The sequence below is a fragment of the Notechis scutatus genome, chromosome 6 (genome assembly GCF_049901735.1).
Source record: "Notechis scutatus isolate UNSWTSFEM ecotype Mainland chromosome 6, rNotScu1.2, whole genome shotgun sequence".
In the NCBI taxonomy this organism is placed as follows: Eukaryota; Metazoa; Chordata; class Lepidosauria; order Squamata; family Elapidae; genus Notechis; species Notechis scutatus.
In genome coordinates, this window is record NC_142014.1 from 73706998 (window position 1) to 73732643 (window position 25646).

At 38.6% G+C, this 25646-nt stretch overlaps 1 protein-coding gene across 30 annotated transcripts in view; it reads left to right on the forward strand.

Annotated features, from left to right (window-relative positions):
- Nucleotides 1-542: 542 nt before the first annotated feature.
- Nucleotides 543-25646, forward strand: part of C2CD5 (C2 calcium dependent domain containing 5) — a 78084-nt gene continuing 52980 nt past the window's right edge. For 13 of the 30 annotated variants that reach the window (XM_087968782.1, XM_087968784.1, XM_087968783.1 and 10 more), the window contains exons 1-8: nt 544-791; nt 7163-7249; nt 12191-12362; nt 14515-14610; nt 15180-15335; nt 18150-18348; nt 21950-22101; nt 24701-24892. In XM_087968782.1, the coding sequence (XP_087824908.1) occupies nt 702-791; nt 7163-7249; nt 12191-12362; nt 14515-14610; nt 15180-15335; nt 18150-18348; nt 21950-22101; nt 24701-24892 (1144 nt within the window). In that variant the 5' untranslated portion in view covers nt 544-701. Of the gene's footprint in view, nt 792-7162; nt 7250-12190; nt 12363-14514; nt 14611-15179; nt 15336-18149; nt 18349-20903; nt 21029-21949; nt 22102-24700; nt 24893-25646 lie in introns of all 30 variants that reach the window. The other 17 variants (XM_087968787.1, XM_087968793.1, XM_087968794.1 and 14 more) reach the window with 3 other exon arrangements.

Sequence of the window (25646 nt, forward strand, 5' to 3'; positions counted from 1 at the left end):
AAGAAACTTTATCAGGTGGTAGGATCCAAATTCGCAGCGAAAGGCAGAAAACCTCACATTGCTTCAGGCCTTTCTCCCGCAGGAGCCACGAAATAACGAGAAATCGATCACTCTGGGTTTTCCGCGTAGCCTGGTAACCTAGGCAACCGCAAAACAGGTTTCTCCCTCCCCCCATCGAAAACTCCGGTACTCGATTACCAGGCCTTTCTCTTAATTCCTCTCAGCTCTTCCTCTCTGGTTTGGATAACGGTTTGAGGAAGATGGGGGAGCTTTACTTGGTATATTCTGAACCGCCGGGGTAGAGCCAAACTATTGAACAAAGCTTGTTTGGAAGCGAACGTGGAAAAAAAAACCTGTCAAATGAATAAATAAATAAAATTTTTGGAATGACGCACCGCGCGAGCAACGCGGTGGAGCACGCGCAGGAGGGGGCTCATTGGGCCGCGGGTCGAGTGACGGGGGAAAAAAAAGACGACGTTATCCTGGCACTGCGCAAGCGCACTTGGGGACGAAAGCGCGAAGCAAGCCTCTCCCCACCTCCAGCGGGGCGTCGGCGTCGCCTGCACGCGCGCGCATGCGCCCCGTCAAGGCGACCCGGGTGCCTTCCTCCTGCTGCCCGCTTCTATGGAAGAAGCCTGTTGCCCGTTTGCTCCGCGGCCGCCGTCGGGGAAGAAGGAAGCGAGAGGCGGAGCGCCAGGAAAATGCCGGGAAAGCTGAAGGTCAAGATCGTGGCGGGGCGGCACCTGCCTGTCATGGACCGAGCCAGTGACTTGACGGACGCCTTCGTGGAGGTCTGGCGGGGAGGGGCTTTTTCTGCACGGCGACGCTCCGCGGAGGGGAGGGGGAGCACGTCGTCACTCTCCCCCTCCTCTATTTGCATATTTTTGCATAACGCCCGCGAAACTTGGCCTCTACAGATGCTCATGGTGCTGCCTTCTTCTCTCCACAGCCTATTCAAGGCAGGGTGGACGTGCTTCACCTCCAGCAGTTTTTCCTCCTTTTTAGATGCCTACAGGGAGGGAGGTCGATCCCCAGCAGGGGTCTTTCTGGGTGGGGACCCATCCTTAAAGTTGAGGTCTTCAGATTGGTAAATTGTGCTGGGTTTTGCCTCCAGCACTACCTGTTGCTTATGGTGATGAGGATGATGGGATCCATGGACCATCTTTGCCCTCGGAAGTTGTGGGAGCGCCATCACTTGAGACTTTCAAGAAGAGATTGGATTGCCATCTGTCAGAAATGGTGTAGGGTCTCCCGCTTGGGTGGGGGGTTGGACCAGATGACCTACAAGGTCCCTTCCAACTCTGATTATCTGTAAATCATTCAGGCAGAGAATAGATGGGGGCGGGCTCAGTCAGAACTGGGATTTGCGGGTTCTCCAAACTATTCAAAATTTCTGCTACTGGTTCTCCAGAACTGGTCAGAACCTGCTGAATACCCACCTCTGCTGTAGTCCCTCTGGGGTTTGAGTGGCCTCATTGATTCAACTATCTGGAAACAATTTTTAGGATGTTTTAATCATCTTAAAAGCCCCCTAGAATCAGAAGGTTACAAAACTGAGATAAATCATGTTATAAATGACTACCCTCAGCCAGGTAGAGGTAGCAGGTAGTCCTTGACTTACAACCCTAGTTGGGACCAGAATTTCCATTGCTCAGCAAGGGGGTTGTTGAGTGAGTTGTGCCTATTTTTTTTTACCTTTTTGCTATGGTTGTTAAGTGAATCGTTAACTTTTCAAGCATTGCAAGGCTGTTAGTTCCTTTTCAAATGGACGATGTGTTAATAAAAAGGGAAGGAATCAGTTATTTTGATAAAGGTATTACATAAGAAGCAGGAATTTTGAGAGGAATTATTATCCACCGTGCTGCCTTAAAAATAAAAATGCAACTCAGTAATATGACTTGGGATAGCCAGAAAGCTGTACGTGAGTGTATTCCGATGTCTGCATAGGTTATAATTGTAATTCCCTTCATTGGCTAGAAATCATGGGAATTGTAGTAGCAATACTTACGAAAAAGTAAAGGTTTTGGCAGGCTGATTTAAATTTGTTTTGGTTTTGGGGATTATGATACCTTTGAGATAATGACCTGTGCCCGTAACATAAATGTCTACTAGGAATTCACAACTAGAGATAAATCAGAAAGAAATGCGAAAGATTAAAGAGTTTGTGACTGATTGCTGTGGGAAGTATTTGTAGAGATTAAAGAATTGAGTTTTAGTAGTGACAAAATTTCTGGCATCAAGAATGCCACTAATATTTATTGATGTTGGGATGGAATGAAGTGAAGCAACTTGGAGACTATTTAAAGCATCTTGGGCTGTAGGGTTTTGTTTGTTTTAATTTTTCGCACACCTAGAGATTGGAGACGCCTTGTGGGCAAGGTAAGGAAAAGGAAAGGTAGAAAAATGTAATTAGAAGCCTCTTTATCTCGGAGTAATGTTTCCTCACTCAAAGGTTGCATTTACATGGCATGTTGATCTTACTCCTGGAAGGAAGGCTTAAAAGATAGATAGATAGATAGATAAATTTATTGTCATTGTACTCAGAACCTGAGAACAACGAAATAAGGTGCTCTTTCACAACATACAACTGAACAACACCAAAAGACATATACAAATAACAATGTAAAACAAATTAAAACAATTAACAATTAAAAACTATACAACCAGGATATATATATGTTAAGACCACCGGATTCATAACTCTGCATTTAACCTGATCACAGCACTTGGGTAGAAGCTATGTTTAAATCTACTTGTCCTGGCTTTCAGCACTCTATATCGTCTTCCTGATGGTAGGATCTCAAACAACGAGTGGCCTGGATGTGAAGGGTCTCTCAAGATCTTTTGTATCTTCCTTCTACATCCCATGTTATACAAATCCTCCAATGAGGGAAGAGAACATCCGCTGATCTTTTGTGCCCTTTTTATCACTCTTTGGAGTGCCCTTTTCTCCACCTCTGTACAACTCCTAAACCACACACAGAGGCAATAGGATAAAATGCTCTCTATAGAGCTTCAATAAAAGGCAACCAACAGACTCTCTAATTTATGGATGGCACTGTACTTTTGGCACATGAATGCAGAGAACGGAGAAAAGAGAGCCTAGAATGGCTCTGTAAAATGGAGCTTTTCCACTTGATCTACCTCTAGATTGTTTTTATTGTTACTGTTTTCACAAATGCACCCACCCACAGATCTGTGGGAGTGGGAAGTCACTGGCAGAAACAGGCTGTGAGGGAATATGCATCCCACCTCTGGTGCTCTGACCCATTTAGTATGATACCATAAAATTTTCTGGGATTGTGTTCAGAATGACTGGATTAGGGTCATATTAGGACAACACTAGTATGTCAGCTGACCTATGTACTTGTTATCTGAGATAACCAAACTCTGCCCTTGCTTTGTCAGCTTTTGACCCATTTTTTGAGCAAAAATATTTTGTAACAGTGTATTTGGGCAAGCCTTTAAGCCAGGAGTGCCCAATTTTGGCCACTTGTGGACTTCAGTTCCCAGAATTTCTCAACCAGCCATGTCGGCTGGGGAATTCTGCGAATTGAAGTCCATAGGTCTTCAAGTGGCTAAGGTTGGACAGCCCTGCTTTAAGACCAACCTGATTAACACGATCATATGTGCTGTCCATTCCTTGTTGCTCTTTAACCAAGTCCAGTTATTTATGTAGGATTATGCATGTCATCTGAACCAGATCAGCCACCAGAATCAGAAGTAAGAATAAATTTTACTTTTGAATGTTGCTTAGCAGACATTCAGAACTGACCAAACTATTCAGAACTATTTGATTTGATAGAAAACAGTGGTGCTTAGTGAACTGTGCAAGGAGAAGGTTAAAAGGAAGATTTAAGACAGCCATCTGTTGCAACCAGAGGGTGTCATCTATGTGAACTCGGAGTCTTCTTGGGTCAATGTATCTGACCTTCTTACAGTTTCAAAATTAAATCTAGTCCAAAATCAGCAAGTGAATTATAATACTGCCTCTGAACCCTTCATCCTGCATATCTGCATTTGAACTCTGAAAACCCTCTCACAAATATGTTGATCAGGCTGTAAAAGCAAAACAGAAACCAGTGACATGTATGTTGATCAGGCTGTGTAATGGGAGATTGTAGGTGCTTGGTGAGATATCTTGTGTTCTCACAAATGATAATCTTACCTCAGATTTTGCTGAAGTACTGTATGCAATTACAGTCCTCAACCTATAACCACAATTGAGTCCAACATTTCTGTTGCTAAGTGTCAGAATAGAATAGAATAGAATAGAATAGAATAGAATAGAATAGAATAGAATAGAATAGAATAGAATAGAATAGAATAGAATAGAATTCTTTATCAACCAAATGTGATTGGACACACAAGGAATTTGTCTTGGTGCAAATGCTCTCAGTGTACATAAAAGAAAAGATACATTCATCAAGAGTCAGGAATCATAAGGTACAACACTTAACAATAGTCATAGGGTACAATAAGCAATCAAATCATACTAGGAAACAGTCAATATAAATTGGAAGGATACAAGTGACAAAGTTACAGTCAAGTGGGAGGGGAAGGGTGATAAGGAGTGATGAGAAGATTAACAGTAAGAGTAGTGCAGTCTTTGTAATAGTTGAACAGTATTGGGGGAATTATTTGTTTAGCAGAGTGATGGCTTTCAGGAAAAACTGTCCTTGTGTCTAGTTGTTCTGGTGTGCAGTGCTCTATAGTGTTGTTTTGAGGAAAGGAGTTGAAACAGTTTATGTCCAGGATGTGAGGGGTCTGTAAATATTTTCACAGCCCTCTTTCATATCAATTTGTTAAGTGAATTTCATCCCATTTTACAATCTTTCTTCCCACCGTTGTTAAGTGAATCACTCCAGTTAAGTTAGTTACGCGGTTGTTACGTGAATCTGGCTTCTCCACTGACTTTTTGTGTCAGAAGGTTGCAAAAGGGGATCACATGACCCCGGGACACTGCAGCCGTCATAAATATGAGTCAGTTGGGAAGGTAAGTGTGAAAAACAGTCATATGTCACTTAAGTGCCGTTGTAACTTCAAATGGTCACTAAAGGAACCGTTGTAAGTCGAGAACCACCTGTGCTCGGCTTCAGAGGAGTGTAGAGCCTGGCTGTACAGTATGCATGCCTATAGGCATGTCAATATGCCCCTTCTTTCAGTAGTTTAATCAAAACTTTCACCTCACAAATTCAGCCATTTTCTTGTACCCATTAACTAATTTTCACGGTGTCATATGCTATAAGCAATCTTTCCTCATACCTAAAACAGTTTATCATTGTTTGCCTCCTTTGTAAACACAATCCTCTCCTACTTCATTGTCTGTGAGGCACTGGTATTAGGCTGAATCTAGAGCTTTTGTTGAACCTACAAAATCAAGCATTAGCAAATCTCCAATTTAGGCAATGTGACAACGCAAAAAAATAATAATCCAGTATGTATACATAACAATGTGTTTGATGTTCTTAAGAGTCCCCTGTCTTGTTTGTTAAAACAGAACATGATTTATTTGAATTTGGCTTCAAGTATGTTGTGAAGGCAGGTGATTATGATTTTCAAACCATAATTTATTGCTTAGTCTTTTGTGTCAATCTATCAGATTTTTAATTTTTTCAGTTTTTCTTTGGTTAGGTGCTACTGTACCAAGAACATAAAATTCTCTGGTAATATCCTCAATTTAATTTTAAGTTAAGGATTTGCAACTTAGATTTCATAATTTATTCAAAGAAGAAACCCAGGCTAATCAACTTAACTGTAATTTTTTTCTTTTTAAACTGTATTCCTTCCAGCTCCCATTCATCAAACATTTTTGATCGGACCAGTCCAAATTCATTAGTTCTTTTTTCTGTTATAGCATTAGTTGTTCTTTCCTCTCCACTGAAATTGAACTTGCCAAGGCAATGTGAGTGGGTTGCTGGAATTTTATTTATTTATTATTAATTTATGTAGCTAGCTACTTCACACACTTTGATTCCAGTGGGATCTGTTCTCACTACCCTAAGTTGAATCTGAATGGACCCAAGTTTACTTTCATTGTTATCTTACTTTCCTCTGGAATTTGGGAATCCTTCAATGAAAAACATTATTTGCAGTCTTCTGACTTGCTACCTTCTGAATATCCAAAAATGTCACATTTTTTGCTTTGACATGGCTAAGGATGGTTTAGTGAATTTCCATTTGAACTCCTATAGTAATATTTGAGATGGCTAAAAAGTTGTCTCATACCTTAGTGATTTTCCACAGTAATTTGTCGACAAGCCTTTTTTTTTTTGACCTTTGCTCTGTTTTGTAATTTGTGTGGTTTGAACTTTTCCTGATTCACTTATAATATAGACTAGATCTTAGGAAGGGCTGCTAGTACAAAATTAAGTGCTGACCTTCCAGGCAGTGTGTAGGACAGGTAGTCCTTGACTTACGTCCACAATTGAGCCCAACATTTCTGTTGCAAAGCGAGATGTTTGTTAAGTGAGTTTGCCCCATTTTATGACCTTTTCACAGTTGTTAAGTGAATCACTGCTGTTGTTAAATTAGTAACATGGTTGTTAAATGAATCTGGCTTTCCCATTGACTTTGCTTGTCAAAAGATCACACATGACCTTGGGACACAGCAATGGCCATAAGTATGAACCATTTGCCAAGCATCTGCATTTTGATTACCTGGTCATGGGGATGCTACAAAGGTCACAACTATGTAAAATGGTCATAAGTCATATTTTCAGTACCGTTGTAAGTCGAGATCTATCTGTACTTGCTTGTAGCCTACTACCTTAATCACTAGACCAAACTATACTTAAATACTTAGATGCTACCATGTGAAAATAAATCATAAGGATACTCCTATATTGTTAATATCAACATTGTTTTTAAGGCATTGTTTGATAAGGCTATATTTCTAAGGAGTAAATTTAATGATAAATAGAAGAAATTAGAAGATGGCAGTGTATGCAATAGTTAAGAAATAGCGATTGCCTTATTTTTTTAAAGAAAACCATATTAATATTGACTTGGTCCATTCAACTGAATGGGAAAGAGATGCGCCCATCAAGAAATTAGGTTCTTGAAAAGACTTGCATGTTTAAGAAATATTGTAAATTGAATAAAATGCAAAGACAAAAGTGATTTTGTTTTTAATTTTTCATATATATTTTATATTTTTCAGGTAAAGTTCGGAAACACTACATTTAAGACAGATGTCTATCCCAAATCTCTCAATCCTCAGTGGAACTCAGAGTGGTTTAAATTTGAGGTAAATAGACAAAGGCATAAACAGAATTTATTGATAGGCTCAAAGGCAAAATTATTATGAGTCTGGCAAACCCAATAGAGTGTGTGTGTGTGTGTGTGTGTGATCTATTTCTGAATATACATCAATATCTGCAAGCTATCCTGATTCTTTTCAAGAGAATTATGCAAGCTGAGTGAAATTATTATGGTATTTTAGATATGTGAAAAACATTCCATTTCTGGTGCTCTTTTTCTGAACCAAAAATTCACATTGAGGAATAGGGGAAAATGAGAAAACAGAAGGGACATCTGTCTAAGTGACTAAGAAAAAATATGAAAAAAAAGAGACTGGGAAGATGGAGTAGGTAGGCTGGTTGGATAATGTCCTTGACTTCAAGAGGGACCTGTCCTCCTCATCCAGTCTCCATTTGGCCCTTCCTCCTCCGTTTTATTCTGCACTTGAAGTCAAGTGAGGATGAGGATTTGGCAAAGGCTAAGTGTCTTTTGAGGGATATGGTGGCTCAGTGGCTAAAACGCTGAGCTTGTCGATCAAAAAGGTCAGCGGTTTGAATCCCTAGCGTCGCATGGTGGAGTGAGCTCCCATTACTTGTCCCAACTTCTGCAGTTCAAAAGCCTGTAAAAATGCAAGTAGAAAAATAGGGACCGCTTTGGTGGGAAGGTAACAGCATTCCGTGCACCTTTGGCGTTTAGTCATGCCGGCCACATGACCACAGAGACGTCTTCTGACAGCACTGGCTCTTCGATTTTGTAAGGGTGATGAGCATTTCCCCCTAGAGCTGGAAACAACTAGCACGTATGTGCGAGGAGAACCTTTTACCTTTACCGTAAGCGTCTCTGGAGGGTCTCAGTCATCCAGGTCATGGTTGTCCCAAAGATTCTTTTTCAAAAGTCAGCTGGACTTTCTTAGGCTTTCCTTGAAGACATTTCTCTTCTCATCCAAGAAGCTTCTTCAGTTCTGACTGACAGTTCAGTTCTGGCAGTCCTGATCGTCGGAACTGAAGAAGCTTCTTGGATGAGAAGCAAAACGTCTTCAAAGAAAAACAAAGGAAGCCCAGTTGCCTTTTGAAAGAGCACCTTCGGGACAGTGGCTATAGAGAAAGGAAGACCCTGGGAAGACTGTGGGGAAAGGTCAGTTGCAAAGCTGCTGCCTCTGATGCCACTGCTTTCAGACTCCCCATGCACAGTTTGGCTCAGCCTTGCCTTTCCCTCTTTCCCACCTTCCCTCCCCTTAGTTGGCACCATAATGGGAGATAGAGAGAGTGAAAAGCATTGAAAATTCAGTGGACATGATGGGAAGAAGGCGGAGCCTCCTCGCCTACAGGTGGTAGATCGCAACTCTCTGCGGCTATCGTTTGTGCTCTTTCGTCGGAGAGCCCCAATCATTAGGGGCTGAAACTGCCTTGGAGGGGCAGCGGAGTAAGAGGAAGCAGCAAGCCTGATTGTGGGGAGCCGCATCTCCCCCCCGGGCTTGGTTTTTTTCCTCCCGAAGACGACTGCAGCGGTGGTCTAAAATGGCCATCCCGAAGAGGATGACTCAGCTGGACTAAGAATTGTGCAGGAGGGAAGAAAGAGGTGGATAACATCTGAACCGGGACAACTGGGCAATATAACTAAACAAAAGTACCCCGGGATTAAGGTAACATAATTTTTAAGAAAAGAAAAGTGAGCAGCGAAATTACAAAGGGACAGAGAAAATATATATATATATATATATTTGACAGCTAAATGGGGCTTCGAACCGGGAAAGGAAGAATTAAAGATTTAATAAAATTGGACTAAAATAATTTGGGAATAAACAAGTATAAAACTAAAGCTGGACTTAAGATTGTCAAAGAATAATAATAACAAAGTTTACAAATTGGAGAGTGGACTGTGCTGGAGTATTGAGGTTCGAAAAACCTTAAATAAAAAAATAGGGGAAAAAGGTGAAGACTTTCTATAATGGAGAGTGTCACCTTTTGATAAAAATTTGGTTCAAATAAAAGGGAAAGCATCCTGTTTTTGAATGAACTGGTGTGGATATAACATTACAGAAACATTGAAAAAAAGTAAGAACTTTAGAAAGTGAAAGCAGAACCAGAATAAAGGAAAAAGCAAGGAAGGATTGTTTGTGGGACTGATTGACATTTTTGGTATAAACCCTGGACTGGAATAACTGAGAACTTTAAAAAACTGAAAGAAGAAAGAAGGAAAGTAAAAGTGGTTTCTTTTTGTGGACTTTAACGATCATAAAATATAAGAATGATGATATCTCTTCAGGAATTAAAAATGGAACTTAAAAATATGAGAGAATTACTACAGGAAAGAGGCGAATCACTTTGCTCTGTGCTGGAAAAAATGGAAATGGCGATTGAAGAACAAGAAGAAAGATTTTCAGAGGAGGAGGAATCGACTCAAGGAGAAGACATTTTCAATAGACAATTAACACAAAGAACGCTACAAAGAAATGGGGAAAGAAGGAAAAAGTTGAGTTTTAAGGCAATTAAAAGGGAATACCTGTGAAGGAATTCAGGAAAGGCAGGAAGATTCAGCAGAAAAGGGGAAAGGAAGATATTAAGAAAGAGAGGGATATAAACGAAAGAAAAGATATGGGGAAAAGAGGGGGAGGAGAAGCAGCAAGAAACAGGCATATGAAAGAAAGAAATACAGAAATAGTAAAATGTTGAAAGGAAATTGTTTTTTTACAATTAAAAGAAGGAATACCTGTGAAGTCAAGAAAGGCAGAAAGACTCAGCAGAAAAGGGGAAAGGAAGATATTAAGAAAGAGAGGGATATAAATTGGAATGAGAAAAGATATGGGGAAAAGAGGGGGAGGAGAAGCAGTAAGAAACAGGCATGTGAAAGAAACAACTAGTAAAATGTTGAAAATAAATTGTTTTTTCAGAGATAATGGTTGATGAATTAAAAAGGGGATTCTGCAGGGTGACGGGGTAATAAGAATATTTCTGCAATTAAAAATATTTAGAAAATAGGGTAATATAGATACTGATAATTCTTATTAAAGGGGGGGGGAATATGCTGTGGAATCCAATTGAAAAGATGTAATGATTAATGGTTTATTGGGAATTAAGATGAGGGAATAAAGGTATATTCTAATCATTAAGGTGTCACACTCAAAATAGTAAAAGGGGAAACCTATACTTGCTCTTTTTTCTTTGTGTGTGTGTGTGTGTGTTAAAATTTGTATTAATTTAGAATTCATAAAAAAATGTGTAATGGAAAGGGAATATGACAGACTAAAGAACCAGCTAAATTAATAAGTTTAATATAGATTATTAAAAGCAAGAAGAGACATTGATAACTTCAATATTACCACTATTAGGTAAACATATATTGTTTATTTTTATTTTTAAAATAAATATTAAGGATTATATTTGAAATAATTGAAATGAAATAAAAAGATGTTTAGATTGAGATTAATGAAAGAATTTAGAATCAAACTTTATTATTATTATTATTAGGCAAATACATATTGTTTATCTTTATGTTTAAAAACAAATACTAAAGGATTATATTTGAAATAATTGAAATGAAACAAAAAGATGTTTTGATTGAGATTAATGAAAGAGGCTAGAATTAATGTGTTTGTTTCTCTCCTTACTGAAAATTTGGAATGGAAAAGGTAATAATAGAATTAAGTATGCATATATCAATGTATAATTGCTGTCATTTGTATGTAAAGGTGGTGACCCGGAAATACGTAGTCCACTAAAAAGAGATTTTTGTTTTTAATGTGAAAAACTGAATAAAGTTTGTTAAAAAAAAAAAATCAGTGGACAGAACACCACACAGAGATCATATAGAGATGGGGAGAGAGGAGTGAGTGATGCCACCCTTGGCCTACTCATCATCTCCATAGGGCTTTTCTGCCAAAATTTGGAAGAACCAGATGTTCTGTGGTTTGGTTTTACCAGATTGCACTTTGCCTGGAACAATTGGGCAGAATCACTGTTCATGTGGAATCTGAAACAAAACCAATTTCTGTTGTTCATGTGTACCTCTAGATGTTTCATATCTTAATTTGCTTGCCATATTTGGAAATGTCACAGAGTTTGGTAAAGAAAAACGTTTAGGAAATGTATGGAAGGTTAAAGAAAAATACATTTGTGAAGGAAAATACATTTCCAAGGAACAGGATGTGGAGGGATATAAACGAGAGGAAATGTCTATTTATAAAAGGTTAACTTTTCATCTTTGAAAATCCTATGCTTTTTGTAGAAATTGTTATCTGGTGGAAAAATGGGGCATGAGACAGAGTGGTTTGCAGTGATTTAGTTCAGCAGTGAGCCTACCCATTAGGAAGAACTGGTTTTGCACCTCAGAGGAGCAAAAGGTTGTGGGAAGATTAATTTAGGGTTACATGAAGAAGCCTCGGGGTTAATCATATCCTTCCCCTAAACCTCCAGGTTTACTGGCATGATTGTGAGAAGTGATCAGATGCATTCACTTCTGTTTTCATCTTGCCAGTAGCTTTTAGAGCTTGGAACAACCTCCTTTAAAAGCTCCTATTTTGTACTGCCAAGTAGGCTGTCCAATATCAATTAATGCAGAATCAGTAGGGATTTCTAGAATATTCCAGTTCTATATTTCACTTGCTTCTGATAGAAAGATCCTGTTTGAACCTGAGCACCAACCCGTTCTTTAAGCTCAGTGATTAGGTCAAAGCTGTGTCTTAAGTGCAAGAAAATAGTTTTGCATTAGAGTTTACGTATGACCTTGTGATGTGGGACCATTCAAACATGACTAAACACCAACATGACTATTCATCTTATGGTTTCGTGCAGTTAAACTGTGCATTATATGAAGAGGCTGAAAGCATAAAGCAGAGTTGGATGTTACTTGTTCAGACAAATTGTAAATTGAACTCTTTGCACCCTTTTTACTTCACAATGGCTCTGTTTGTTAAAATGTTGAAGCTTCTCTATATTCTTCTGTTTTCTAGGTGGATGATGAAGATTTGCAAGATGAGCCTCTACAGATAACTGTCCTCGATCATGATACTTACAGTGCTAATGACGCTATTGGAAAAGTTTATATTGATATCGATCCTCTTCTCTACAGTGAAGCAGCTACAGTTATTTCTGGCTGGTTTCCAATTTACGACACCATACATGGTGAGATTTTCAATCATTATACAGTTAGTCCTCAGTTTACAACCCTAGTGGAGTCTGCCCATTGTGGTCGTAAGGCACGAAGGTCTTAAAGCGGGTCATCATTTGACCAACTGGATTTTACAATTTTTTCCCCCTGGTGTCTGTAAGTGAATCACCATGGTTGTTAAGTGGATCTGCAGTCATTAAGCCAATGCCGCAGTCATTAAGTGAAGCAGGTGTTTTTGCCAAAAACTACAAGGTGTTTTTGCCAAAAAAGAGAAATAAATGCTGGCTTTCTACAAAAACAGGGTAAATTGCAGTCACATGACTATGAGACACCGCAAACAAGCATAAATGTAGGCCGGTTGACAAGCAACCAAAATGTAAACACGTAACTGGAGGGGGACAGCAATCTGAATTCAGTACCGGGTTGTACATACCATTTGGGGACCCATCATAACTTCAAACAGTTGTTAAATGATCAATCATAAATCAAGGACCACCTATATTTTTATTAGGCAAAACCTGCATAAGCATTTTTGGCAAAATTGGAAATGGGAGTGAGGAAGGGGGATAAATTTTTCTATAGTTCTTTGTATTAAAAAAAGATATTTTCCTTTAGGTTTTTTTTTTTGTACCTGCTGCAGGTATTGTTATTTTTAAGTCTTGATCTTTCCTAAAGAGATTTTATGTATAATTGTCCTGCGTGTTTTTTTTGTAAAGACATCAATAATCTTAGCAGGAAAAATCTGATAGAGTAAATGATAATTCAGACCAAAAACTGGTTTCTGTTCATTCTTGGATTCTTAACATTCAAACTGCGTTCTTTAAAAGGCCTCTTTCTTTTTCCAAAGATCTTGCTTTTAAGAATGTATTTATGGATGAATCGTGTGTCAGTTTCTCCATGTAGTATCAGATGTAAGTTACGGTATGAGCTCAAATCGTTTCCAGAATTTCCAGGATAGAACATAGGGTCATTAAAGATGTTGTCCCCCAGCCAGCTTCCTGATGAACTTGTTGACTCCTTCTTATGTTTCATGAGTCTGGAGTTCAAACACTGGTGAGCAAATACAGTAAAAGAAGAATGTTTAAATGACATTGCAGTTAAGTCACAGTGTTGGAGGGTCCTCCTGTAGCTATAATAAAGTTCCTGCTGTACTCCCAGTTCTTCACTTAATAGTGCCTTATATTTCCAGGATAATTTATTTCCAAGAAGCTTTAATGCACCAAATGTTCAGCGTTTGTTTGTCTGTTTATTAAATTTATAGGCCATTCATCTCACTTTCAAGCACCTCTGGGCTGTTTACAATGTCATAGCATAAAACAATTTGAACATTGAAAACATTAAGCATTAAAAGGTAAAACAGTAAAATTACAACAAACTGGAGAAAAAGGACCAAAACATACATGGAGTGGAGGTGACATCTTATCCTAATTTACTAACCACCTTCAGAATGGGAGGTCCCCATCGGTCTCACAAGCCAGAGGCAAGTTTTCAGGTTCTTTTGGTAGGCCAAAAGGATGGGGAGGAGCTCACCTCAAGGGACACGAGTCTTTTCTACCATGGAGCCATGATAGAAAAGGCTCTTCTCTTGGATTCTGCCAGTAAAAAAATTCCTTGACAGAGTCCAGTTTTTGACAAAAATGCCCCATAAACAAACGATACCAATAGCACTTAGACATATACTGCTCCATAGTGCTTTGCGGCCTTCTCTGAGTGGTTTACAATCTCAGCCTATTGCTCCCAACAATCTTGGTCCTCATTTTACCGACCTTGGAAGGATGAAAGGCTAAGTCATCCTTGAACCAGTTGGGATCGAACCCCAGGCTATGGGTAGAGTTAGCCTGCAATACTAGATTCCAACCACTGTGTCACCAAGGCAACAGGTTTGCTTAACAACTGCCTCATTCGCTTAACCACCACCATAAAAAGGGTAATAAAATCAATTTAGTTACATAGATGACCTGCTTTACAACTCTCATAATGGTCAGACTCCATTATGGTCGTAAGTCAAGGGCTTACCTGTATTACATTTTGAGAAGCTTATTTTCTGTTTGAAATTGTATCTGTGTTAGGGTTCAGAATGATAAGGCTTCAATCGGATAACTTGGATAGTCAGTTTTTGTGTTCTGACGTAAATTCTCATCCTGTTGTTTTTATTTTCACATCCAGGCATACGTGGGGAGATCAATGTGATGGTGAAGGTGGACCTTTTTAATGATTTAAATCGTTTTAGACAATCGTCATGTGGAATAAAATTTTTCTGCAGTAAGTCGAAAAACACATTTTTTTGAATATGAAAAATGAAAGAACCAGTGAACCAATTCAGACCATTTAAGATTAAGAGTCTTTAGGTTTCTTTTGAGTGCTCCCAACCAGATTCCTCTCTTGCAGCATCTAATGCATTCTTTGATAATTCTTTATTACTGCACAATAGCTGCTAGAATTGACTGGTTATTGCAGGGTTTCTCTATCTTGGCAATTTTAAAATGTGTGGATTTCAATTCCCAGAATTCCCTAGCTGGCTTTAGCTTATTGGGTCCTCTCTCATTTGTTACAATTGTCTTTGCTGGTAGTGAGATTACTTTTGATTCAACTTTTGTTCTCATTCTAAGCTCATCTTCTGATACTCTATCTTAATTGCTTTCTGTTCCAAGCATCCTGTTTGGCAGAGGTGCATAACTTCGCAACAATGCAACATAAACTTTTCTGTTTAATATATTTATCATTATTAATGTATATTTATTGGGAATGTGGGGCTCCCCAGAATCAAAATTACAGCATCTCCATAAATCATTTTCACTGATTAAATATAAGACAGACTATATCTTCAACAGCTACGTCTATTCCGAGGTGCTATAAAGCTGTAATTATTCATGGATTTGTAGAAGAACTTGTAGTTAATGAAGATCCTGAATATCAATGGATAGACCGAATCCGTACCCCGAGAGCATCAAATGAAGCCAGGCAAAGACTTATTTCATTAATGTCAGGTAATTTTAATTTTTGTAAAATTGGGGTACAAGAACTGCAAAAATGCATTATTTTGCATTTTAATGACTTGTTTGTATTATTTAATTTATACCTTGTAAACTAACTGGCCAAGTTAAAGCTGCTGTATCCTAAAAAGAAAGAGACAATATTTTGTTTGTATACTGTATATTGTAGTAGGCATAATGGATGTTGTAAAGGCAGTGAAATTGCTTTTACATTTCTAGCTAAGAATCTGCCCAGAGAAAAATTACCCAAACAAGTAATTGGGTGAGCATTTTACCTGTTAACATATAACTTAATCCAATAATAATTTACAAACAGATGGCGGTGATTTCAAGTCTGATCTGAAACTGTAGTTAAAGTTATAAAGCAGCCACGTAGTCTCTGGCATGTTGGAATTTCAAAGGTCTCTTTGTTATTGTTGAACTATGTAAATGTACATTTCAGGATGATAAATTTAGGCACTGAATGTGTGAACAACTGAGCTCAGCCATTAATTTTATGGATATTTTTTTCATCCAATTGGAAGCTAATCCAGTCCATAGTTCAAAGATTGAGTTGCCAGGGTCTACTTGTTTGTTTATTTGAAAAAAAATTGGCCCAGAATTATAGATGGCTAACCACGAGCTCAAATTTTAGCAAAAAAAAAAAAGTATAAGAATTGAGGGTAAAAAGCATGTATCTGAACGCCTAGAACACAAATAACACCTAGAACACACAAAAAATATATATGAAAGTGCCGCAAAATAAATTACATTCGGTTAAAGTAGTGTATACAAAAGAACACACATAAAGGAAAAGAAGGGGAAAAAATAATATTTCCACAGAAAAGACCTGAGCATATATTTAAGATGAGAAATAAGTGCTTTAAAAATTGCCTCTGAAGAGCAATGAGAACATTTCTAAAAGTCAGTGCTTGGAAAAACCCCTTGTGGGAGTATCACGGTGGGGACTTGGTCAAGGCAAAGGGGGAAAAAAAGATTTGCCAGAAATCCTAGCTTGAAGTTATACATGACAAAAATAAGAAACTTGAATCTGGCTTAATAATTACCAGCCATGCAGTGGCTTCATCACTGGTAAAATATATACAGTTATATGGCTGCTGCCCCGTTTTGCAGCTGGGCCACTGCATTCTGCAGCTGCTGCAGTTTCCAAGCTAAAGGAAATTTTGACCTTTGAAAAAAGAAAATGTAGCAAGCAAATCCGTTAGAAAATGTAGCAAGCAACTCGATAGAAAAGTGTGATGAAACTATTTTTAATTTCCTGAGAATCATAGAGTTGGGAGAGTCTGTACAGTAGAGTTAATCCAGGCCAGGTCTGGGGAACTACAGTTCCTTTTAGGACTTCTTGTGGCCTTCCAGAAATCCTGAACCAGCCATGCTGGCTCAGGAATTCTGGGAGTTGAAATCCACAAATCATGAAGGGCCCATATATCGAGGAATTGCTCAGCAAGGGTCCAAATGAGGCCAGAGGTACTGACATAAACTTGTAGTTTTATAGAAATAAACATATTTAACATTCATATTTACACCAGACAAGAGAGTTTCAGGAACACAGGAATATCATGAGGTAAATTAATCATATATAGCACACAGAAGAAAACAGGGGGGGGGGAGGGAAACTCCCCCTTTACACCCACAGCAAACAATCACAGCGCAGATTGCCTCATGCATGAGTCAGCACTCTCCAACCCATCAACTGTAATCGTTTGTTCTGGCCTATTAAACGCTTTAGTGTCCCAGCTATTAAATTTAACATTTATTTATTTTATTTTATTTATTTATTTGATTTGCCAATTGTTTACAAGATAATAAGTATAAATGTATACATAGTTGTGAATACATGAAATGGGTACATATAAGAAAAATAAAAGAATAAGAGAAACAATAGGACAGGGACGGTAGGCACGTTGGTGCGCTTATGCACCGCCCCTACAGACCTCTTAGGAAAGGGGTGAGGTCAATAGTAGACAGTGTAAGGTTAAATTTTTGGGGTTTGGGAAGAAACTACAGAGTCGGGTAGAGTATTCCAGACATTGACCACTCTGTTGCTGAAGTCGTATTTCCTGCAATCAAGTTTAGTGCGGTTTACTTTGAGTTTGTATCTATTGTGTGCTCTTGTGTTGTTATGGTTGAAGCTGAAGTATTCATTGACCATGAAACTATGAAACTATGGTGACATCCGACACCATAGTTCCCCACCTCTGAGCTAGATGACTCTCCAATCTCTGAAGGTCTCCAGTGAATAGTAAATGTCACTTCACTGATTGAGACTCCTTATCTTGAGGGAATTCATTTTGGTTAAATTTGATTTTATTTTTTGTTTTTGTTTTTTGTTTTTATCCTGCCTTCATTATTTTATAAGTAACTCAAGGCAACGGACATACATAACACTCTTTTCTGCTCCTATTTTCCCCACAACAATAACCCTGGTGAGGTGGGTTGGACTGAGAGAAAAGAACTGGCCCAAAATCACCCAGCTGGCTTTCATGGCTAAGGAGGGATTAGAACTCACTGTCTCCTGGTGAAAGGCCCAAAGTCACCCAGCCAGCTTCCATGTCTAAAACAAGACTAGAATTCCCAGTCTCCAGGTGATAGGCCCAAAGTCATCCAGCCAGCTTTCAAATGCCTAAGGTAGGATTAGAACTCACATTCTCCTGGGTTTTAGGCCAGCACCTTAACCACTATACTAAACTGGTCTAACCTCCTAGTACAATTTAGTACAATATCATGGTAAAATTGAAGTTCATTTTATCAGTGTTCAAAATCATTTTACATTCATTCTGTATTAAATGATGTATGCTTTTTTGACAGGGGAGCTGCAAAGGAAGATTGGTCTGAAGGTACTTGAAATGAGAGGAAATGCAGTGGTTGGCTACTTGCAGTGTTTTGATCTGGAGGGAGAATCTGGCCTAGTAGTGCGAGCCATTGGAACAGCCTGTACCTTGGACAAATTAAGTAACACACCTGTATTCTTACCTGCATGTAATTCCCCATCCAAGGAGATAAAGGAGTAAGTATGAATTAAATGTTCCCTGGAAAGTTTCTTTTGTGTATTCTTTTCAAAATCATACTGTATTGCATATTTTTTGTCTGCTTTGATTAAATATACACTCCCCTGTCTTCCTTTTATATTGACAACTTGTTTTGTGTTGAGAAAACTGAATAAAGTGACCAGATGTTGTAGGAATAAAATGTGTGTCAGATGCCTCAGCTACACATAATTCTTGTAGTGTTACACAGCATGATGGCAATGACATTAACCTGTTCTACATTCCAGAGTGCTTTCTCTTCTTAATGGATGATTGAAATTAAATTGCTTCAATTGGATGTTTGTATTTTGCAATTTATTTTGCAAAATAAAACCCCACAGGACCTCTGTGTTTAGTATTTTTATGCTGAATGCAGTTGCTGTACATGGATTTAAGAGGAAGAAGTCTTCAGTGTAATTCTAAGCTAATATATCATAACTTGAGTGCTGTCAGGTTTTTACAACTGTCTGCAATACTTTCCTGTCCCTTACTTAGAACAAATTAAGTTTTGCTGCCCTTTCACTTAGTAGGCAATTGGCCAACTCTGCGTTCAGTAGCAGTTGATAGAGTTAAACTTTTAGAATGAGCCAGAGAAATAGAAATAACACTGTGCCAGTCTGAAAGTACTTTGTTTGAGAAAGCTAAACGCCAATGAGAATATATTATTTTATGTCTTGCAATTATATAGCTCTTTTTATTGAAATCTAAACAGGAAAAATTGCTACAATACAATGTGAGATTATCTCAGTCATGCTTACTGAAAATTTCAAATTACGTATGTAATTTAACCTATTGGCAGGTGCCTCTCTTTAGGTTAAAAATGTGGGCACCCAGATAATGTGAGACTTCTATTTTAAGTTTTATGTCTATGGAGATTCTCAGTCATCCAGGTCATGGTTATCCCAAAAGTGTTTTTTCAAGAGACAACTGGACTTTCTTGTTTTTCTTTGAAGACATTTAGCTTCTCATCCAAGAAGCTTCTTCAGCTCTGACTGGATGTTTCCTTTCATTCTCCATCATACAGTCAGAGCTGAAGAAGCTTTTTGGATGAGAAGCGACATGTCTTCAGAGAAAAACCAGGAAGTCCAATTGCCTCTTGAAAAAGCACCTTTGAGACATTTTAAATTTTACTTAAATTATATTATGACCTTGTTACTTTTTATAGTAGCACAAATCTTTCACTGATTTCACTTTGCATACTTAGACATTTACATTGATCAGAAATAAAATTAAGTTGGTCCAGTTTATTTCTTTAAATTTACCCTGTTTCTCCAACAATATGGCCTCCCCCAATAGGAAGTCCCAGCATGTTTTATAGGCATGAAATGAAATTAAGCCCCTCCCCCCAAATTAAGGCCTATATTAAAACATGCGAAATGGGGGGGGGAATGGCGGGGGGGCTTGCCGTTAGGAAGCACTTTTGTTGCACACCCGGATATGGTGCTGCCTGCCTTGATCCTGATACAAAGTGCCCCACCAACGCCGAGATCAACATCCAAGCCGTCACCGCCCACCCGCCCGAAGATGCAAGTGGGGAGAATTAAGTCACCCCCGAAAAGATGGCCTAGCCATTTTTTCGGGGCTCAAAAAAAAACAAACACCCGGCCTTATTATATGAGAAACACGGTAGATTTCAAAGATTATTGGGGACTTATTTTTAGCTTTTCAGCTTTAGTAGAATTATAATTACATGTTAACCGAGCAATGCTTAGCTGGTCTCCCCCCCCCCCACTCAATTCTTTGGGGTGTAAAACTCAAAATGAGTCAACTAGGACACTGTTATCCTCTGTGTAGATTCTGGAAACTTTGTATATCTTCTATTTTAAAAAAAATCAGTTAGGCTACCCTTTGTTAAATATCAATCTCCCAAATTCCTCTTCTTGATGTAAAGCATTATTTTAGAAGGAAGAGGAAGATCATGTGTGATTATCTAACATTGTCTTTCTTCACCTTTTCCATGTTATGATAATTAACTAGTTGCATGCTTAAATGTTAAGCTAACTAAATTGGCAAGCTGGAGCTATTGCATCAGTGGATTGAATTTTTAGGAAGCTTCCCAATTTCCCATTCACCCCCTGATTGAAATTGGTGGAATTTGGTCGAACCCTGGTGGTGCAGCGGTTAGAATGCAGTATTGCAGGCTAACTCTGCCCACAGCCTGGAGTTCAATCCTGATGGGGCTCAAGGTTGACTCAGCCTTCCATCCTTCCGAGGTTGGTAAAATGAGGACCCAAATTGTTGGGGGCAATATATTGACTCTTGTAAACTGCTTATAGAAGGCTGTAAAGTACTATGAAGCGGTATATAAATCTAAATGCTCTTGCTATTAAATCTATGGGCCACATTGGGAATCCCCACAGACCTTATATTTGACACCCCTGCTTCAGAGTTTGCTCTTCACCAACAAGCAAACCACAACCGCAACCTTCCAGTAACTAGAACACCCTAGAATAATTTTTTTTTAAATGTAACTTTGGCATTTTTGTTGTATGTATTTTTCCCCCTTTCCTTCGATCTCGGCTGCAAATTCTCTCAGGTCTCTGCTGGCTCATCCGCCCAACCATGGATGTCGTTCGACTCACAACAGTCCAATTCACACTGCTACTGGCTCACGGCTTACTCAGAACTTCTCTGTGTCTGTTCCCACTCTCATCTACACTGGTACGCGACTGCTCAGATTCAGAAGCTGGGGAGAGACAGGCGGCAGGCACAATGACAGGCAGGCAGGCAGTGTAGGCAGGTACCTATATCCCTTAGAGCTCTTCTTCTCCAGATAAGTCCTTTGTATTCACCTGCTAAGTCAGAGGAAACAGGAGACCTCAAGAGTACCTTCTGATCTCTTTTTTGCTTTATTGTGCATACCTGTTTTCTTTTTTCCTTCTCCCCCCTTGCAATAATGACGTTTGCATCTCAGGTATCTCTCTCATAGTAGGGGGGAGAAATGTACATTTTGATCAGGCTTCAGGCTTGATCATGATGTTCTCAAAAAGGATTCTGTGCAAGATGTCTTAAATTGGACTGACAGGTAAGGCCTTGCTACTGGCAGCGGCGCTTGTGAGTACCAATGTCTGGGTATGATCCTCTTCTTTCTGCTTTGTTTTTAGCTGTGGCAACCTGCAAATGCTAACGGATAAGGAAACATTTTTTTTTTGGAAATATATATGCGTCTTTATATATATAAATATATAACATATCTGTCTGTGTGTACATCAAAGCACAGATATATAACCTGCAACCATTGCTTTGTTTTCTTTTGTAAGAATCTGGTTAAAAAAACATACTGCATTCTTGCAGCCATGGTTTTTGATGGGTTTTATGTTCTTGTTTACTTTCCTGCTCTTCGATGCTTTATGCTTTAGCTGTGGTTTTTATTTTGCTGGTCAATAATGCCCATCTGCCTCCACGAAGTTGTGCGGTGAACAACCTTTTCCAATGCCTGTGGGCATCATAATTTAGCTTCCCACCTTAAATGAATCATTGCCCCTGTCCCCTCCCCCTCCCTGTCCACATCCTGGTTTTGGGATCATCAGCCTGGTCCTTTGATGTAGGATCACTGAATCTGTTTCCACCTTCTTCTGGCAGGATTCCTTTCAATGAAGATCCCAACCCCAATCCTCATTCATCAGGACCCTCCACCCCTCTGAAAAACCAAATCTATTCCTTTTCACCTTCCAAGTCCTACAGTCGACAGTCCTCCTCTTCTGACACAGATTTGAGTTTGACACCCAAAACTGGTAAGGTGCTTCCACCCACGTTATTTTAATTTGTTTGTGATTTGTTTTGCTGAATTTGTATTGTTTCTATTTTAGCTTTTCACTCACGGCCTTTCTCTGTTTTGGGCATATAGTAAATCTTTGAATTGTTTATTGAATTATGTGGCATCTGGAGATCTCCTGCAAACTGACATGTAACCAATACACAAAGATTATCCTAAATAAATTGTTTTTTCATTTCCTCCACATCATATTGCAGATTATGGAAATTAAAAATAACCATAATATGTTTGGGAGATAGTCTACCATGTCTTTCTGAAAATGTACAAATAGGTATAACAAATTAAAACTTTTCTTGTATCCGCATGTCTTTATAATCAACTGAATAAGGCCTGGTTGCCTGTCTTTGGGGCTGCTTTGAAGACAACAATAAAGTATCTTTCATCTTACAACTTTCTTTGATTTTTTAAATCCTGTTTCAGAAAATGAAATTCCATGTTAACGTTTTATCGTTGTCAAAACATAAGTTAGGATATAACAAACCCAGTGCTTTTACAGGTAGCCTTATGACCAACCACCACTAAGCCCAAAATTTCCATTGCTAAGCAAGATAGTGGTTAAGTGAGTTTTGCCCCATTTTATGACCTCTCTTGCCTCAGTTGTTAAGTGAATCACTACAGTTGATAAGTTAGTAACATGATTGTTAAGTGACTTTGGCTTCTCTGTTGACTTTGTCAGAAGGTTGCAGAAGGTAATCACTTGAACCCAGTACACTGACCGTCATAAATGCCAGTGGCCAAGCTTTTGAATTTTGATCACATGATCGAAGTTACTTTTTTTCAGTGCTGTTACCAAACAAATGATTGTAAATTGAAGACTACCTGTATATATGGAGTATATGCATACCATACTGAAAACAGGGCGGAGCAGAATAACATCACTTTCATGTGACCGCTTTACTCTGCCTACAAACACAGTGATTCTTGAGCCATTAGCCAGACTTGCCTTGAATGGCATGGAGAGTTAATAAAAAGCCGCAATAAACCATTGTTTCTCAGTTTTAAGGACAACTCTGAAATGAGAGACAAAGTGGCTGTGAGAAGAAGCCTGATGAAATAGCAAGATTTGTTTATAGTTCATCTTGTTAGGTTGGGATAGTTAACTGAATCTAAATCTACCATTCCCTGCACATATTTTTCTAAATGACTAATGTGGCAAGGCATTTTTAACAATATGGCTTCACACAAATATAATACTGAAATATCACAGCTTTAACAGAATTTAAGGAAACTCAACTCATAATCTGCATGCCTCTCGGTGGGCAAAAAAACTACTTTTGCTTTCTTAAGCTAGGAAGGATAATACAGGTAGTCCTCGACTTACAACCACAATTGGGATCAGAACACCGGCCAGAATGGCCGACTTAAGAGTTGAGCCCACAACAACTTTAGAGAAGAGACTCCCTCATACTGCATTGTTAAATTAAAAGGGAATTTGAAATTATCTCAAGTTCTATTTTGAAATACTTCCTGTCATTTCTTTTACAAAATATAAGATAGAAAATGTCAAAGCTCTGTAAATTATGTCTAGTATAGAACATAGAATAATAGGGTTGGAATAGACCTTGGAGATCTTCTACTCCAGCCTCCTACTCAAGCAGGAGACCCCATATCATTCTGGAAAAATGGCTGTCCGATCTCTTCTTAAAAACCTCCAGTGATGGAACTGTCATAATATCTGGAGGGAAATTGTTCCACTAATTAATTATCTTAACTGTCAGGAATTTTCTCCTTAGTTTTAGGTTGCTTCTCTCTTCCACCCATTATTACTTGTTACAACCACAGCTGCTTATTAAAATAAGTCAGATTCCCTGCTAGTATGATAGATGGAAAATTTAGCTGTAGAGGTGTTATATTAAGTTTTTCAGTTATGGAAGTTCAGAGTCTTAAAACCGAGAATTGTGCTTTCCTTACTAAATTAACAATCTAATACAGAGATTATTTTCTAAATGAGAATTTTGGTGCTTACCCAGAAAGTATATATGTGGAGGAAACTGAAAAGAAGGGAACACAGTTATTTATTTTATTTAAAAATCAAAATGCAAAGTAACTTTTTAAAATTGAAGGCTTTCAAAGCAAGCTGCTCCCATTTCCATTAGAAAGTGCAAAATCATTCCGAAAAGGGGAAATTTATTTATTTATTCGTTGTTTATCAAATTTCTGCACCATTCATCTCACCTCTGTAACTTAACGTGCTTTTTTTTTTTTTTAAACTCTCACAGAAAATGGATAGTCATCTCCTGTAAAACCCATTCAGTTTGGAATAACCTGCATTTTAAAAAAAGAAAAGAAAATTAAAGCACACTTTAAATGGCTTTAAAATAGAGCAGTAATAGATGAAGGTTTCACGTTGAGTGTGCCCATTCATCATGTTGCATTTGTCATCCTGTGAATTGTAAATCCATAACGGTTCATAATGCTGCTCGCTGTCTGTTCTTTTCTTGCAAACCTAGTTTTGCTTAATTCATGTTGCTTTTCCTTTTTTTCTTCTTCTTGATTTCTTTTTTTTTTTTTTTTTCATTTTCTGAACTCTACCATCTCTTTACTGCTTTTCTCCGCAGCACTTCCCCTATGGGGACCCAAGATTTTCCTGCTTCCTAGTTCCCCAACCTTATCTTGTCGTTCCCCATCACTTACAAAGCCCAGTCTTCTCTGCTCCGGGCCTAGCTCTAACCCTCTTCACTCTAGCCCTGTGAACCCAATTCTCAGGAAAAGTATTTCTTTCACTGAAGAGCTACTTCTGGCTGCTTCGGGTAGGATTACTCTTCAATTGCCTTGCTGGTTTGGGTAATGGCACCAAGCACAGTGTGAAAGCTTCTTATGATTTTTTCCCCACCCTTAGACCCATTTAAAATCCCAAAACTGCTGGCTACATGACGTTGATATAATTACTTTTCGGGGATTGGTTTTTCCATTCCCTTCCTTTCATTCCAAAGTTTATTACGACTGTTTTCTAAAATCATTTTGATTATGCCTTTTTAATCATACTTTGCTCCCCCCAAAACTTAATGAGATAAATAATTGTGTTTTTTTTTAAATTGTGGTACAGCAAGTCCTTGACTTACAACCATTGTGAAGCCCAACATTTCTGTGGCTAAGCAAGACAGTTAAGTGAGTTTTACCCCATTTTATGATCTCTCTTGCCACAGTTGTTAAGTGAATCATTGCAGTTGTTAAAATAAGTAACATGGTTGTTAAGTGAATCCGGCTTCCCCATTGACTTTGCTTCTCAGGATGTTGCAAACGATGATCGTATGAGCCCGAGACACGTCAACCAATGTGAATATGAGCTAGTTGCCAAGCATCTGAATTTTGATCACATGGCCTTGGGGCTGTTGCAATGGTCATAAGTGTGAAAAATGGCCATAAGTCACTTTCTTCAGTGCTGTTGTAACTTCGAATGGTCACTAAATGAATGGTTGTAAGTCGAGGACTATCTGTATAGCCATCTATTTACAGCCATGTTTCAATGTTCCTCTGTTTCGATTGGGTGGAACATTTCTTCTT